Source organism: Scylla paramamosain, chromosome 9, assembly GCF_035594125.1.
Source record: "Scylla paramamosain isolate STU-SP2022 chromosome 9, ASM3559412v1, whole genome shotgun sequence".
In the NCBI taxonomy this organism is placed as follows: Eukaryota; Metazoa; Arthropoda; class Malacostraca; order Decapoda; family Portunidae; genus Scylla; species Scylla paramamosain.
Genome location: NC_087159.1, coordinates 22,121,296 through 22,137,500, shown reverse-complemented (window position 1 = coordinate 22,137,500; position 16,205 = coordinate 22,121,296). Strand labels below are relative to the sequence as shown.

The 16,205-nt window shown below is 39.0% G+C and overlaps 1 protein-coding gene across 8 annotated transcripts in view; it reads right to left on the bottom strand.

Moving 5' to 3' along the window:
- The window catches only part of LOC135103715 (mucolipin-3-like), a 374,712-nt gene that overhangs the window by 21,720 nt on the left and 336,787 nt on the right, over positions 1–16,205 (bottom strand). For 6 of the 8 annotated variants that reach the window (XM_064010341.1, XM_064010342.1, XM_064010338.1 and 3 more), the window contains one exon: positions 9,768–9,913. The exons of 1 other annotated variant lie outside the window; for it this stretch is intronic. In XM_064010341.1, coding sequence (XP_063866411.1) covers positions 9,768–9,913 — 146 coding nt within the window. Of the gene's footprint in view, positions 1–4,529; positions 4,645–9,767; positions 9,914–16,205 lie in introns of all 8 variants that reach the window. One more of the 8 variants, XM_064010339.1, reaches the window with a different exon arrangement.

Sequence of the window (16,205 nt, the reverse complement as noted above, 5' to 3'; positions counted from 1 at the left end):
TGAAAAGCAGTTTTATGGTAGCAAAAAGATGCGCTTTGGCAGTCAGCTGATTGACGAGGCCTGTCACTTAACTAACCTTTTCCAAGCCTAACCCAACTAAACCTAACTTTACCTAACTAAACATAAGTAAACCTAACTAAACTTAACCTAACTTAACTAAACCTAATTAAACTGAATCTAACCTCATTTAAAACGTGTCTACCTTACTCATTGTTCCATCTTCCTCGATGGAAATAGGGGATGGGATGTTGGTGAGTACCCCCAGGAGGATAGAGTTGGCTGATGTAGAGTAAGAAGTGGTGGAGGGATATCTTTGGAACCGTGTGGCTGTTGGTACAGCACCGTGCACGTCCACTACTGAAGCAACATTGCCGGCGACAAGTCAGGGACTCTACACCAGTCGGGAGAACACCATGTGCTCTTCAGAACTTGCAACTAGCATCATTACTTTCATCATTTAAAATAGTTGTCCTCACATCCAGAGCAAACCACCATGTTGGTGAATACTGACTGAGACTGATCCTACCAGGACCAAAAATTAATCAACTGCAACCACCTCATTAAAAACAAAAGAACATTGAGAATCAAGTTAATGAGGTGCAAAACCCTCATGATGAATGTGAAACAGTATTGCCAGACTTGATCACTTTTAATAAGTGCAGTCAATTAATTTATTGTGCATGTCAAGTAGTGTGTAGCCTTGCAAGGAAACCACACAGGAAAATGAAAGAGCATCAGTCAATACTCAGTACTACTAATAAGATATCTGATATTGATATATGTACAAATGAATGCATTTCAATGCATTATTCTTAAAATCTATACAGATAAACAAATCCATACTTATAATAACATGGCAACATGCAGAATTTTTTAGGGAAAAATTATACAGAAAAACATATTTCTGATGTAACTAACAGACACGCTTAATCTATAAACACCATCAATAAAGTATATGCTTTTATCCTACAGTATTCCTGATATTCATAGCCCTCCCAACTACCAGATTTTTTTTCCAGTTTGCTGGTCTCAGGAGAGAGGGCTGGGGTAAATGTTATTTATCAGCAATAATACTAAAGGAGTAATTTGCGATGGAAAGTGTATAGAAGAAAAGTGTCTTAGAAAATGTCTACTTCCTAGTGGTGCACTCCTTTTTCATGCCAGTTAGGACTGTTCGTGTTTTCTAATAATACCAAAGTGTCTCTTACCTTGTGAGGTTGCTTGGAGCAATATCCCACTGAGCCAAAATGGTCAAAAATGGTATACAGTATTTTCCTTACTTGACCCAGGAATATAGGAGGCTTCTACTCCGCAGTAAAATACTCCAAGCACCTTGTGTCAACTGAATCATCACAGCTAACCACTCTATGTGGCAGTTGGTCATGACGTGGTGTGACGTTACATGACGTCATGCATGGATGGCCAATGGTACTGCCGTATTGCCCTGATGTAGACAGTGCTGAGCCAATGGGCTTGCAGCATTTTCCTGCTCACACACTCACAGCTCAGTCTCATTTCTACTCCAGACGCATTACACTTGCCTCGTGGATCACTATTTAGTGCTGTGTTTATAGCCCTTAATTATTAATCCTTTAACCATATCTAGAACCATATTATACAGGAAAACTGACAATTACTTTAACTCTTCACATACATGATGTACTTTGAACATTAATAAGTACTAATTGGTTTTATTGATTGAAATTTTCTTTGTGTCTATAGGATTAATTTGGTAAATGTTTCACAAAATTCATATGGCTGAGACTTGAAATATATGAGTTTTAATATTGGCAAACTTTGGGAGTGATTTCAGGCATTTAAAAAAAAAAAATGGTGTTTGGAGCATTCTCCCATGGCACTACTCATATGTACACTCCCTTCCCAAGTTTCATGCTTGTTCTTCCCAAGGTATAGCACTAAACTCAAGGATCATGAAACTTGAGATACTGAAAACAATGAAAAAGCACTTATGCATTCTGGCCATGAACAAGCTGACTTTTTCCCCACTTTACTCCCTTATCTCAAGATACAGTACTTTCCTGCCCTCCTCCCCTCTCTCCTTTCCCCTTCCATTCCTCTTCCTTCCCTGCCCCCCCTCCCCCATCCCTCCCATTTCCTTCCTCCTTCCATCTATCCTAGCCATCCTCCCTCCTTTCATTTCCCTCTCTCTCTTTGCCTGTCTCTCCCTCACTTTGTGTGTGTGTATGAGAGGGAGAGAGAGGGGAGGGAGAGAGAGAGAGAGAGAGAGAGAGAGAGAGAGAGAAGAGAGAGAGAGAGAGAGAGAGAGAGAGAGAGAGAGAGAGAGAGAGAGAGAGAGAGAGAGAGAGAGAGAGAGAGAGAGAGAGAGAGAGAGAGAGAGAGAGAGAGAGAGAGAGAGAGAGAGAGAGCAATTTTGAGGATTGCTAAATAGAATGAGCCTGACTGAGAATGAAAATGGATGGAAGGAGCATAAATGCGACGGGAAGGGATGGAGGAAAAATTAAAAGGAGTAGAGGACAAGAAAAGAGAATACTTATTTCTCAATACTTCCTCTCTCCTTCTAATTTTTCATTCACTTCTCACCCTTACTATTTATATTTATTCTTACTACTTTCTCCCCATCCTCCGATCCTCTTCCTTTACCCTTTCTCCACTTCCTTGCCTTATGTATTATCTTTCCATGGTTATTTCCCTTCCTCCTCTTTTTCCTTTTCTCTCCCTTTCTCTTTCATCTTGTTTCAAACCTCCCTCCCTGTCACCTCCTCTCCCTCTTATCTGTCAAAGATAAGGGACAAGGGAGTTCTACCTCACTGTCTTTCCCCCTCATTCGTTATGTTGTTTTCACTTCATCCTTTCTCACTTTTCTCATTCTTGCATGATTACATTTTCATTTACAATCAGTATCATTCTAGTCACCAATCTTCAGGATTGTTCTTCCTTTCACACACATGCGCACACACTAGTAATGCTAGTACTGCTAGGAGATTTTAACTGCAAAGAAGTTTGTTGGGAAGATTTGACCACCACGGGAGGGATCATGTCATGGGGATACAGATTCTTGACAATGGCAATAGAAAACACATTTACCCAGTGAGTTACAGAAAATACAAGATACAGAGAAAATGAAGAACCATCAAGACTAGATTTAGAGTACTGGAAGTTCTGTGGGCCAGTCGGGCCTGTGCGCTAAGTCCCGCGTTAAGTCCCATAACACATAAACAGAGAGTGGAAATGAAGGGGCGAAGTTCAAATTTTTCCGCCAGTGCCCTTCCACTGTTCTCTGCGTGCCAGAGAGAACGAGGCATTGTGTCTTCCACCATAACTGAGGTAAGTTGAGTTCCGCTAACTGTTTCAATAGTACACATGAATGTCATTGTCATCACTGCCACCTATTTTGATAAAAAACTAACATAGCTTGTCAATGAATTCATTGTTATAATGCATGACTGTCAAATGGTTGAGGATAAATATGTCTAGTCTCAACAAGTAAGGGATTGTGTGGGGTAGCACATAAACCCGCCATAAATACCCTTAGCATGTAGAGCGCCAACCAGGGTAGGGCATTACTAGGCTAGTGTGCTTACTTTATTTTTGACTTCTCTTTCTAGACTATCTGCATTTTCATTATGTATAATATTATTGTGAGAAGCAAAAATGAGTTGTTATGCACAAGCAGTTTTGACTTGAAAAGCAGAAAATGACAGGAAAAAAAGGAAGAGGAAGTATGCATGTCAAATTGCATTCTTGCTCTGTGCCTTTTCAACAGTCTTTGCTGAAATGGCATCAACCCAACACTACATGCAGGAGCAAGTGAAGAGAGCTGTGGAGCTGGTGAGGTCCAAACAGATGTTCCTGAAAGGTGCCTCCAAAGCTTTTGGGATCCCCTATGGCACTCTTGGGGACAAGGTTAGAGGCAGAAGACCTATGCAAGCTGCTTCCAAAACAGTTCTGTTGAAGGAGGAGGAGGAGAAGAAGTTGGTAGACTGGCTAATTGAGGTGTCTCAACGAGGTTTTGGATGGACCAAAGACAACTTCAAGGATATGATGAAGACCATCCTCGACACTAGGGGAGCGAAGACTGTCTTCAAAGAAAACTGCCCTGGAAAGGACTGGATGCAAGCCTTTTTCAATAGACACCCAGAGATATGGGAAAGAATGGGACAACCCCTTGGCCATGAGAGAGCAGTCATGACAAAGGATGCTCTAGGTGAATGGTTTCAGCATATGAAACATTACCTGGACACCATTGATCCCACTTTGTTGACCTCTCCTGACCGTATCTTTAATACTGATGAAAGTGGTTTTAACATTTGTCCAAAGACAAAGAAAATCATCAGCACGACAGGAGCAAAACATGTCTACTCCATCACATGTGGCAGACGGTAGCAGTAGACAATGTTGGCCTGCTTCTCTGCCATGGGGCAGTAACTTTCACCGCTGCTGATCTTCCCCTACACCAGGGATCCTTGTTTCAATGCGTTGGAAGGGTTTGAAGAGGTTTTTTTCCAAAAAACTCCAAACGGGTGGATCAATGAAGTGGTGTTTCTTACCTTTTTGAGGGACATCTTCATTCCCAAATTGGGAGAAAAGCGACCATTGGTGCTGTTTGTGGACGGCCATTCCAGCCTGTGGCAATCAGCCATTCCAGCCGTGGCAATCAGCACCCTGTGTAATGAGAATAGCATCATCCTCTACTGCCTAAAGGCACATGCCAGTCACCTCATCCAGCCACTGGATCTAGCTTTCTTTGGGGCAGTCAAACTAGCATGGAGTGAAGCCATCAGAAAGTTTCAGTACCGGACTACAGAGAGTGTCACCATGCGCACATTTGCCCAAACACTGAAGAAAGCTTGGGACACTACAGCACGGCCAGAGCTCGCCTTCAAGGGATTTGTAAAATCTGGGATCTGCCCCTTCAACCCTGAGGTTGTGCTCAACTCCGACAAGCTGAAGCTGAGCTGCAGTTTCTCCAGTGCTGCTCCAGTCACTTTTCCCAACTCACCATCTTCTGGCACCATAGTTCTCCCTGCCTGTACCCCAGCAACCTCAACCTCTCTTCCTTCTGCATCACAAGGGGCTGAACAAGGAATTCCCACTCCCTCAGCATTCTCCAACATTTTTGAGCTCTCTAGGGGAAGAAATAGCTCTGAAATTCATGAAGCGGTACGAGGAGCTGTACGACATGAAGGACCCACTCTATGAAGAATGAAAGGTGTTGTTGGAGAAAATCTTACAGCCTGTCCCACAATCCCTGCCTTCCACATCCCAGTCTATCCCACAGTCCCTGCCTTCCACATCAAATCCTGCCCCACAGTCCCTGTTTTCCACATCCCAGTCTGTCCCACAGTCCCTGCCTTCCACATTCCAGCCTGCCCCACAGTCCCTGCCTTCCACATCCCAGCCTTCCCCACAGTTCCTGCCTTCCACATCCCAGCCCACCCCACAGTCCCTGCCTTCCACATGCCAAAATTCCAAAATAATTGACCTCACATTGCCCTCATTCCAGAAGAAAAAGGGATTGAAAAAGACCACTGCAGCATTACCATTCTCAATAAGTGGTGTTGAGTATCGGCAAATGATTGAAGAGAAACAGAGAAACAAAAAAGAGGAGGAGAGGGGAGAAAATGGAAAGAAGAAGAAAATGAGAGGAGAGAAAAAAAGTAAAGGAACAAGAAGCTGAAGCAAAGAGAAGGACAATGGAGGAAAAGAAAAAGCAGAAAGAAAAGAAAGAATGAGAGGAGAAGAAGAGGAAAGGGGAAGAAAAACAGTTCATGGCACTTCTGTCTACTTCCCAAAAGCAGAAAGGCGAGGAGATGGACTCTTCAGATAGTGCTGATGAGCCAGTCTTGGACAATGACTCGGAAGATTTCGTTGAAGATATGAATGAATTCTGTGTGAAATGTCAATGTGAAAAAGAGCAAAAGTGAGAATAAAGTGTGCATTGTGTAACAGCTGTTGGCATGCGGAATGTGTGAGTGGGATGGATTTGAGTGGGAAGTCTCAGGAAGACATTGAGGCAATGAATATTGATTTTTTTGTAATAAATGTAACTTAGGATGTTTTGCTACTGTTTAATAAAACTTTGCATGGAGTATTTTCAACATTTTTGTCTTTTTAATTCTGATGGAAATTTATTTGATTATGATTTTCAACACTAACTCACAGTTTCTTTCAGTTTGTTCGTCATTACATTATGTGAAAAAATAAAAAGCTAGTTTGCAATCTTTGTTTTTTGTTTTTTTTACTTTTACTCCTTGACAGGCAAAAGGAATTACTAACTATTTAATGACAATGATTTTGATAACTTGTGGATAAAAATAATGAGCTTAAGGCACCTAGTGTGATAGCCCAACATGCCATAGCACACTGACCCTTCCACTGGCGCAATTCCCTCCTCCATCTAATGTGTAAGCCCGGCTAGTAGGTGTACTGAGTCGTCCTAACCTTCCCTCACTTACAGTACTCCATGCAGAGAAACTGCAGCAAGAGAGGGTAGCATGTAACCTGTCACCATAGCAGATACAATTTTACACTACTGGTGAAATTTTCATTGTCATATTTGAGTCTGGAGGTTTTGTAGTTGATATTGTCTGCTTAGGGTAGTGTAAACTGCCACCTCTATTCTAGTATTTACAAAAGAACCAAAAATTGTTGATAATAAGGAATAGAAATGTCCAATAGGAAAAAGTGACCATGTGGTAACAGCGCCAACCTTAAAAAATTAAAGAAGAATTAAGGAGAAGAAACCACAGGATTAGAAGATTCAGTTATAAGAAAGGAAAATTTGACCAGCTTAAGAAATACTTTAAAGAAACTGAGTGGACTAAGTTTAAAGAAGTAAGGGGAGTGAAAAGGAAATGGAAAGTATTTGTCGAAATATATAATGAAGGAGTGCGAAGATATATACCAAAAGTAGAAAGAAAAGAAGCTGGACATAAAGACTGGTTTAATAAGAAATGTAAAATATCAAAAAAAGAAAGAGATACTGCTTGGTGAAAATGTAAGAGAGGAAAAAGACAAAATTTGTAGACAGAGTATAAGACAAAGAGAAATCAAAATGTTAAGATACAAAGAGAAGAGTGTAGAAAATATGAGAAAGATATAACAGATAAATGCAAAGACCGACCAAAACTGTTCTACAGATGTATCATAACAGATAAATGCAAAAAACCAACCAAAACTGTTCTACAGATGTATCGACAATAAAGTGCAACAAAAGGAAATAACTGAAAAATTAGAGGTAGATGGCAAAGAATATGAAGAGGATGAGGATATGGTGGAGGTGATGAGTGATGCCTTTCAGTCAATCTTCACCAAAGAAAGTGAGTTTATAATACAAGAAAGTGAAGGAGCAGCAGTTAATTCTCTTGAAGAAATTAATGTAACTATCAATGAAACAGGAAATGATGCAGAAGTTAGAAGCCGATAAAGCACAAGGACAAGATGGTATATCAAACAGGGTTTTAAAGGAATGCAATAGTTAGTTGGCAGACAAAATACATCATGTTGTAGAGCATTCATTACAAGAAAGCAAGGTACCAAGTGACTGGAAAAAGGCTGATATTGTACCAATATTTAAAGAGGGGTGTAAAAAAGACACTGAATTATTGACCAATATCATTAACATCAGTTGTGACAAAAATATGTGAATGAATTGTGAAAGATAGATAGATGAAATTTTTGGAAGAAAATGGCATGATAATTGATAGACAATTTGGATTTCATAGAGGGAGATCATGTACAACTAATCTGATTTGTTTTTACTCAAGAATACTTGACATAGTACAAGAGTGAGATGGATGGGTAGATGGTATCTACCTGGATTTGAAAAAAGGCCTTTGATAAGATGCCGCATAAGAGACTACTGTGGAAGATAAAGAAAATTGGTGGAGTGAGAGGGGGATTCTTGAAGTGGATGGAAGACTTCCTAAGCAATAGAGAAATGAGAACATTTATTAGAGATCAAAAGTCATCTTGGAGAAAAGTAGCAAGTGGAGTACCTTAAGGTTCTGTACTGGCTCCAGTCATGAGCACTGTGTACATTAATGATATGACAGAAGGGATCAACAGCTATATGAGTTTATTTGTGGATGATGCTAAATTGATGAAAAAAATAGAAACAGAGGAAGATCAAAAAGCTTTACAACAAGATTTGAACCAGATTGAAAAATAGAGCTGTAAATGGGAAATTAATTTTAATGCAAAAAAATGTAGATTATTGGAATTTTGGAAGAGTAAAAATAAAGGCCATCTGATGATTACAAGTTGAGAGATGACTATATTTGAAAAAGAATAAAGGAAAAAGATCTTGGAGTGATAGTAGCAGACAAGATTGTTGGGGGAACAATGAATTTGCTAAGGAATATAAGCATTGCATTTGCATACTTGGATGAAGAAATGATGAGGAAACTAAATGTAAGAATGATTTGTCCAAAATTGGAATATGCAGTTGTAATATGGTCACCGAATCTCAAGAAACACATCAGGAAACTGGAGAGGATACAAAGAGCAGCAACAAAGATGATCCCAAACTTAAGTGAAGAGACATGAAATGAGACTAGAAAAACTAAACCTTCCAACTCTGAAACAAAGAAGGGAGAGAGGAGACATAATTATGATACATAAACTAATGGAAGGACTGGGAAAGCTAGACAGCAACGGCATTGTGATGTGGAATACAAGACACAGAAAGAAACTGAAAAAAGAAATTTGTAGAAGAAATATCAAAAAGAATAGTTTTCCACAGAGAGTATTTAATACATGGAACTGTCTAAATAAGGATGTGGTACAAGCAAAAACTATTCATAATTTCAAGACCAAGTCAGATAATAATAGATACAGAGGTGGGACAGTATGAGCATAAATCCTTTCCTGCTAGACACAACTAGGTAATCACACACACACACACACACAGAGAGAGAGAGAGAGAGAGAGAGAGGGAGAGGGAGAGAGAGAGAGAGAGAGAGAGAGAGAGAGAGAGAGAGAGAGAGAGAGAGAGAGAGAGAGAGAGAGAGAGAGAGAGAGAGAGAGAGAGACTTAGTTGGGGTAGGCAGGGTTTACTATATGTATGTGTGACACTGATGGTAGGTAAATGTGACTAGTACATGTCAAAGCAGTGCAAAACTCAGGGGGATAATGCACAAAACTTGGGATGGTAAGAATTTGCTAATGAGCGCGAAACTCAAGGATCACAAAACTCAGCATGAAACTCGGGATGGTAGTGTAGTCAGTGATGTATGTGTGCACAAGTCTTAAAAAATGCCTTATTGGCAGCTAATGTGTAGCAGTATGCTACCAATTGATGCGTTCGATTAGCCAATCCCATGTTTCATAGTAGAAGAAGGCTGCAGTGTCTTTTGCCTCATGTAAACCTCAATAATCTTACTGTTGACAATGACTTTCCCTGAAGAGAAGGATGACAAAAGACTATCTCTGCTGAGAGGCGAAGTGAATAGTTAGAGGATGGGGACTAGAATGTCTTACCATGGTAAAGAACCTGGATATCATTTTATCCTGATTGCCTTTTGGCAATCAGGATAAAATGACATTTTTTTAACATATTAATGACAACTTTGTAAATTAAAGAGAGTAGACAAAGGAAAGCAAGTTCTGAATGAAAATTTGATTTGTTACTGACAAACAATTTGCTAAATCATGCAACTTGATTTTTCATGTCCTTGCAAGGGCTTGCAAGGCCCTACTTATAACCTAATTCTTTGTCTCTCTTAATCAATATACGGGTGCTCTATCTTTGACTTGAAATTACTCAACAAGCTGGGAGTACTTACTCATAACCACAGCAACAGATGGAATTTATTACATCATGGATAGTATGATCATCCTCATCTTGAAAGACTCCACTGGAAGGCTCCTCAGTACATTCTTCAACAAACTTCATCAATTCATTTAATGGAAAACCATTTTCATAATAGTTCTGGAGATAAAGAAAGCAGCATCACTAAAAGTAGACAAAATTATAAGTGGATCAAATATTAGAAAAGGCTGGTTTAAAACAGGAATGTTATATGCACATAATTCTCCTCATGAATAAAGTGGTCAGGGAGGTGAAGATTAGGATAAGAAGAAAAGAGAAATAGGCATATGAAAAGTCAGATAAGATGAGGGCCTTGTTTGCAGATAATGCAGCTTTTGTTGTAGATAGAAAAGAGATGATGCAAAATTTTATTTTAGAATATGAAAGGGCTTAGCAAAAAGAGGTTCAAAGTGAATGTGGCAAAAGGCAGAAGGATAAGGAGCAAGTGGGATTAAAGATACTGTACACACATTGTTGGGTGACATGATAACAACCCTAAATTCTCACCATTCTTTCATTGAGAAGTTCAAAGACCACATCTAAATCATAGCACCAATCTTGCTGATGATTTAAGGTTAGAGCTGCTAATGAATTTGATTTGGCTGTCTATATCAGAACACTCAAAAAATTGTTGTTGATTTTACCATTAAAATAATTTCTGTAGAAGAAATCTATAAGTAAAATGATGCAAGAAAAATATACAGAAGTGATCATCTCGCATACCCACTATCTCACTGGGTGAAAGTAGTCATACTTGTCAAATATGAGAGAAGTTTTTAGTTTCAAGAAAGTCTTTTCTTTATGCCCTTCTTAACTTGCCATCTGGGAATGGTGCCAGGAGGGAGGCCAGTTGCTGATTCAAGCCTTGCCTGACACTTTCAAGGGAAGTGGTCCTAAATTATGCCCCATTCACTGTATTGGTGTACTTGTGGGATGACTCTCACATTATTAACCCTTTGCAGCAGTGATCCCTGATAGCTATTGCAAGTGCTCTTTGTATACTTGATTGCAGACTGTGGCTGTATTGGTGGAATACTATCAGTATATTAGCATAAGACAGGGGTGTCAAATTCAAGACCCATGGAATGATCTTAATTAAGTGGCCTACAAAGTGACAAGTGATTTTTCAACTTGATACTATAATTGTTACAGTTGAGGAAACTACTAAACTTCTATGGTGAAACATAATGATCTGGTTATGTGTTCTGGTTGTGAGTAATATAGGTTATTGTATGGGTCTTGTGACACGATATCATGTGGATGGGAGTGATATGGATTGTTGAGTGATTGGGTGGGGTGGTGGAGTGTTGTGTGGCATCATGTGGCTTTGTGTCCATGGTGTAGCTGGGTGCTATGTGTGGTGTGGTATAGTTGGGTGTTATGTGTGGTGTGGTGTGTAGGATGAGATGTGTATTTATTTACTTAGTCGCAATTTACGGGGCCTGAGCTATGCTCATGTAGTCCTGTCTCCATATCTACTGTGGGAACTCGGGAACTTTCGACATTTACGCTCACCCTATGGTTTCCCAGCTAACACACAAACACATAAAGCATTACTAAATATAACTATATATAACCTATAACTTAGCTGTGGTGTGGGCCAGCTGGGGTCAGTAGCGAGTTGGTGTCACTGGGGATTCCAAGCCAGCAGCTGGCAGTGTTTTCATAGCAAAGACAGACTAATTGTTGCTGTGCAGGTTCCCATGCTTCAAAGTTTTTAGCAACTTAGTGAATATTGCAAGTGTGGACTGTAAAGTGATGGAGATATGACTAGGAAGGCGGCTGGCTGGCATCTGCTGTATGAGTCAGGCAGTTTTGCTCCTCATGGGCTCCTTGCCATGTCAAAACAATAGCTACCCACAATCTGCACATCTCTAATTACCAATTTATTTATATTAGTAAGTAATATTTAGTTTGTACTATACTAACCTTAATGACCCCTTAATTTAACTTTACAATTTATATACAAATCACACCATAAACCAATAAGGTATTGGTTTTATGCATGATAGTGGAAATTTCCACATCCTGGGGCTGGACATTACCTTAATCTATATTCAGGTAATATGACTACTTGAAATCAAATTCCTCCACCTATCCCAAGACCATAGAGATGCTACTTGGGGTGGCCTGGTCTGTGCCTTGGTCTCTCCACTCTCCTGAACCTGGGGTAACCCTCTGGGTCTGCTGATCTCAACAGGATTGTTTGGGGTAGGCTCGGGAGAGCACTGCAATGAATTAATTTATTGATAGTTCTACGAGTCCTTTGTCCCTTGACCATAATCTCAGCTGTTCTAATAATGCCATTTTCATCAGGATACAATTTCAATACCCTAGCTCTGTTTCAGTAAGACAATATTGTCTTCCTTAAGGGAAGCTACATTCTCAGCTGGTTGAGCACCATAGAATTTCTCACAAAGACTGACAAGATATTCTTCAGACCAGTATTTCTCCCACTTCTCTAACAGTTAATTTTGGTAACTCTCTCTCAGATACTGGGATCTATCATCTGTGGTGAGGTCTAGGATATGATTCTCCACCTCGATGGATGGGAATGGTTCTAATTGTCTCTCATATAAAAGGTGAGATGATGTTATTGCCTCCAGATGTACTGAGGTGTCATCAAAGTAAGTTAAAGGTCAGTTATTGATTCTGCTCACAATTTCTGCTACTATTGTTCTTAATTCTTTGAGATTTAATTTAAATCAATGTAGTGTCTTCTTCAGGTAGTTTTTGACTAGCCCCATCATTCTTTCTGTGAATCCATTCTGCCAGGGTACCCTTGGAGTGATGAATTTCCAATGACATTGTCTATTTCTTAATGCTTGTTGGATTTTGGATTGTTTATAATTTCTTGAATACAAGGATCTGTTCCTATACAGTTAGTAGTATTATCACTTATGATAAGGCAGGGACAGGAATGTCTTGTTGCAAAGATTCTAAAAAACTGTAGGAAGGTCTCTGAACTGAAGTCTTCTGCTACTTCTAAAAGGATAGCTCTTGTCCTGCCACAGGTGAATAAACATATATAGACCTTCTTTGGAATGTCACCCTCACCTGTTATTATTAAGGCAGCTGCGTAATCTACACCCATGACTGAAATAATGAACTGAAATACTCTTTTTTTTTACATTAATTAACTTATTGAAAGATGAGCATTTCTTAATATCAAGAGCCAAATTAGGTGGATGGTTGGCTTGAGGCTGAGCTTCTACTACATTAACTGCTACCTCTTTATATGATTTCTGGATGGGCCAATTTTGTTTCTCAGTTAGCCAATTTGGTCCACAGAACCATCTGGTCTCCTTTAATAATTTTTGGAATGTTGTACCCCTGGTTATGAGATCTGTCAGGCTTTCTTTGGTAGGAATATGGTGGTTCACAAAATCTCCTTGTGTTGACAGTATCTTTTCTACATACGGATTTTTGTTTTAATTTTTATTAATCCAGTGAAGGCAGATTTCAATGTTGGTCCATATTACTACCTGCCTAAAGAGTCAGTTTATCTCTTTACTCCCAGGCTGATCCTTTGTGGTTATCATCACTAAATATTTTGCTGAGTACCCATTTCTGTCACTTTTAATTCTAACTGGGGCAAGGATCGGGTTTTCATCAGTGCAACTCTTGATTTTGGCATTATCAACTCACTATGATTATCTGTGAATGAGTAGGTTGCTATGCCATATGCCTTTGAAGATGCATCACAAAAGATGTGAAGTTGTGCACTGTCATTATGATTTATATTGACTTGTCTGAGGATGGAGAGCTCTGTACCTGCAATGCAATCCTACTTTATTCTATCCCATTCAGATAAATAATATTCTGGGAGGACGGTATCCCAACTAATTTTCTCCTTCCAAGCCTCTTGTACTAACATTTTCCCTCTTATTGTAATAGGGCTTATTATACCAATTTGATCAAATAGGCGAATGAGCTTAGTAAGGAACTTTTAGTTAGATTTTGCGCAGGGTACTGAGGCTGGTGTAGATGTATTCTATCACTCTTCATATCCTGCTCCATACCCGGTAAGTTTTGTCTCAAGGGTAACTCTGAATCAAGTCGTTCCTTTAGGAGGATTTGCAGGATTATTGAGTTGCTGTTTTTACTCTGCAGAGGCATGTTAGTGGCTAAACATTCCTTTGCTTCCTTTTCATATAAAGTCACCACTTCTTTCTCTGTATTCACTGTTATTTGTAAATTGTCAAAATGATGATTTAAGGTTGAACATAACAAACATTTGAACATAAGTCAAAGAAAACAGATTTAAACCTGTACACATCCATAGGGCTATTCTTGTCACTTGGATCTCTTGACCATAAGATCTTTTTAAAGTCTCTGTTTTCTTCCTTTAAGCCTACCCTTAAGGACGTTTTTGAGATGTCGGCTACCAGGGTGTAAGGTTTGAGACAGAATTTCATCAACATGTCAAGCAGGTTTTCAGTTAGGTTGGGTCCCGCATACAAACAGTCATTCAGACTACTTGCTCCTTTGATTGCCTGTGAGCTGCAATTGAAATCCACTTTTATAGGAGTAGTGACAGAGTCTTTCTTTACTGCAAGATGAGGGAGGTAATCGCCAGTGTTATGATTTATTGGTTCCTCTAACATCTCTATGAAGTTACTTGCATTTTTGAGTTCTTATAATATTGTCAAATTGTTCCAGAATGGTTTTATTTTTCTTTAGTTTTGTCCACAAATTGTTTAATTGATTAATTGTTAATGCCCTTGGCATTAATATAGTTGGTTGGTAAGGATGGTGAATTTATTTTCCAAGGTAATCTGACTCAATACTGGTTGTCTTTTTATTCTATTGTTTTGTTAAAGTAGTCTTAAGTCATTTGCTCCTGACATTTGGAGAGTCAGGATTTATTCCCATGGTATCCAAGTCCCATAACTTATGTACTGGTTCATTCCTTTCTTCCTTTATGTCAGGTAGCTCATTAGAGATAATTTGGGCTCCAATTCAGGCCACTAGTAGGGACTGGATTGGTGTCACAATGACAGGGTCTTTGAGTTGGTAGTACACCTTTGGCAGGTAGCAGTGGTTCTACTATAAGATTACCACCAGCTTTTGTCAGCATTTGAACACTATATTTCTTTAATGTTTTCCCTACAAATTTCCCATAATAGTCTGAGCCTATTATTAGCTGAATTGGACTCACTTCATCTGATATGTTTTGATCTGCAAATTTTATAGCATTTGTTTTGAGAAAGTCAGCAGTCTCCTCGTAACCTTTGAAGGTTAAATTGGTGTTCATGTCGTGAATCATCAATGCTGTTACCTTTGTTTTAAATTTGCCTAATTTTATGATGGGTCTTACTAGATCATAAGTTTGGGTATTATGATCAGTTAGGAAACCTGAGATTTTTAGTTGAGCTTTTCCTGTTATTGGTAGGTTTAAAGCTGCTCCTTACTTATAAAGCTTTTCTGCACTTGTGTCGTACAGCACCTTGGCATTCATCAGTCATCTTTGTCTACTAATGTCTACTTCTGCTATAGGAACTGCTGCAGGAGAGATGGTCTTGTCATGTAAGGGGGATTTGTTTCATTACATACTCTATCATCTCACATAGAGCAAGATGATGTACTCTTCTCTTACATATAGGTACATATGCAGATTAGTTCTACAATCTTTTATTTGGTGTGACTCACTTAAGCATAGTGTGCACCTTCCTAGCTCCACTAGTCTATTTATTCTCCTCTGTACCCCTTGATAATTGCCACAGTGCACTGGATTGTGTTGTTCAGAGCAAAATGCACATTTCTTATTTGTTGGAGTTTTAGGTCTTACTCCTGTCTCATTATAGTTAATATGGGGTGGTACCTCTGTTTCCTTATTTACAGAGGTTGAGAAGGTACCTATTGTCTCTGTGGCTCCATAACTTGGCTTAGTTTTATTCACTGGTCCACAGTTCTGGATTCACTTCCTTTCATCTTGGAGGGTGGGAACTTATTCACCTGTTCATGGTAAGTTTTATTAGAATCTGTTTTATTTGGTTTGGATGCCTCATCATTGCTCATGTTCTTACAGATCTCCAAGAATGATTCACCTATTTCCTTGAAGGTGAAGTGGATCTTTTGGGATTTTAAATAAAACATTTCTTATTTAGTTTCCTTTGTATAATGATGTTTATGAGACAGGCTGCATCCTCAATGTTATTATTTATTTTTAGGGATTCTAAAATGATATTTATGCTTATCCTGAAGAGTTGCAAATCCTTGTAATTATTGTTAAGGGATGGTAAATCTAGGAGTTTGTAGAACAGTTTAGTGGTTATTTGTTCCTTATCATCATAATTCTCCCTAAGCAATTTGATAGTAAACTCAACGAGTTATTGATTGTTCCCTGGTTGGGCTTTATTTCATTTATGATTTGTGTAATATGCCTTCATTGTCTTGTCATCCATCTTCT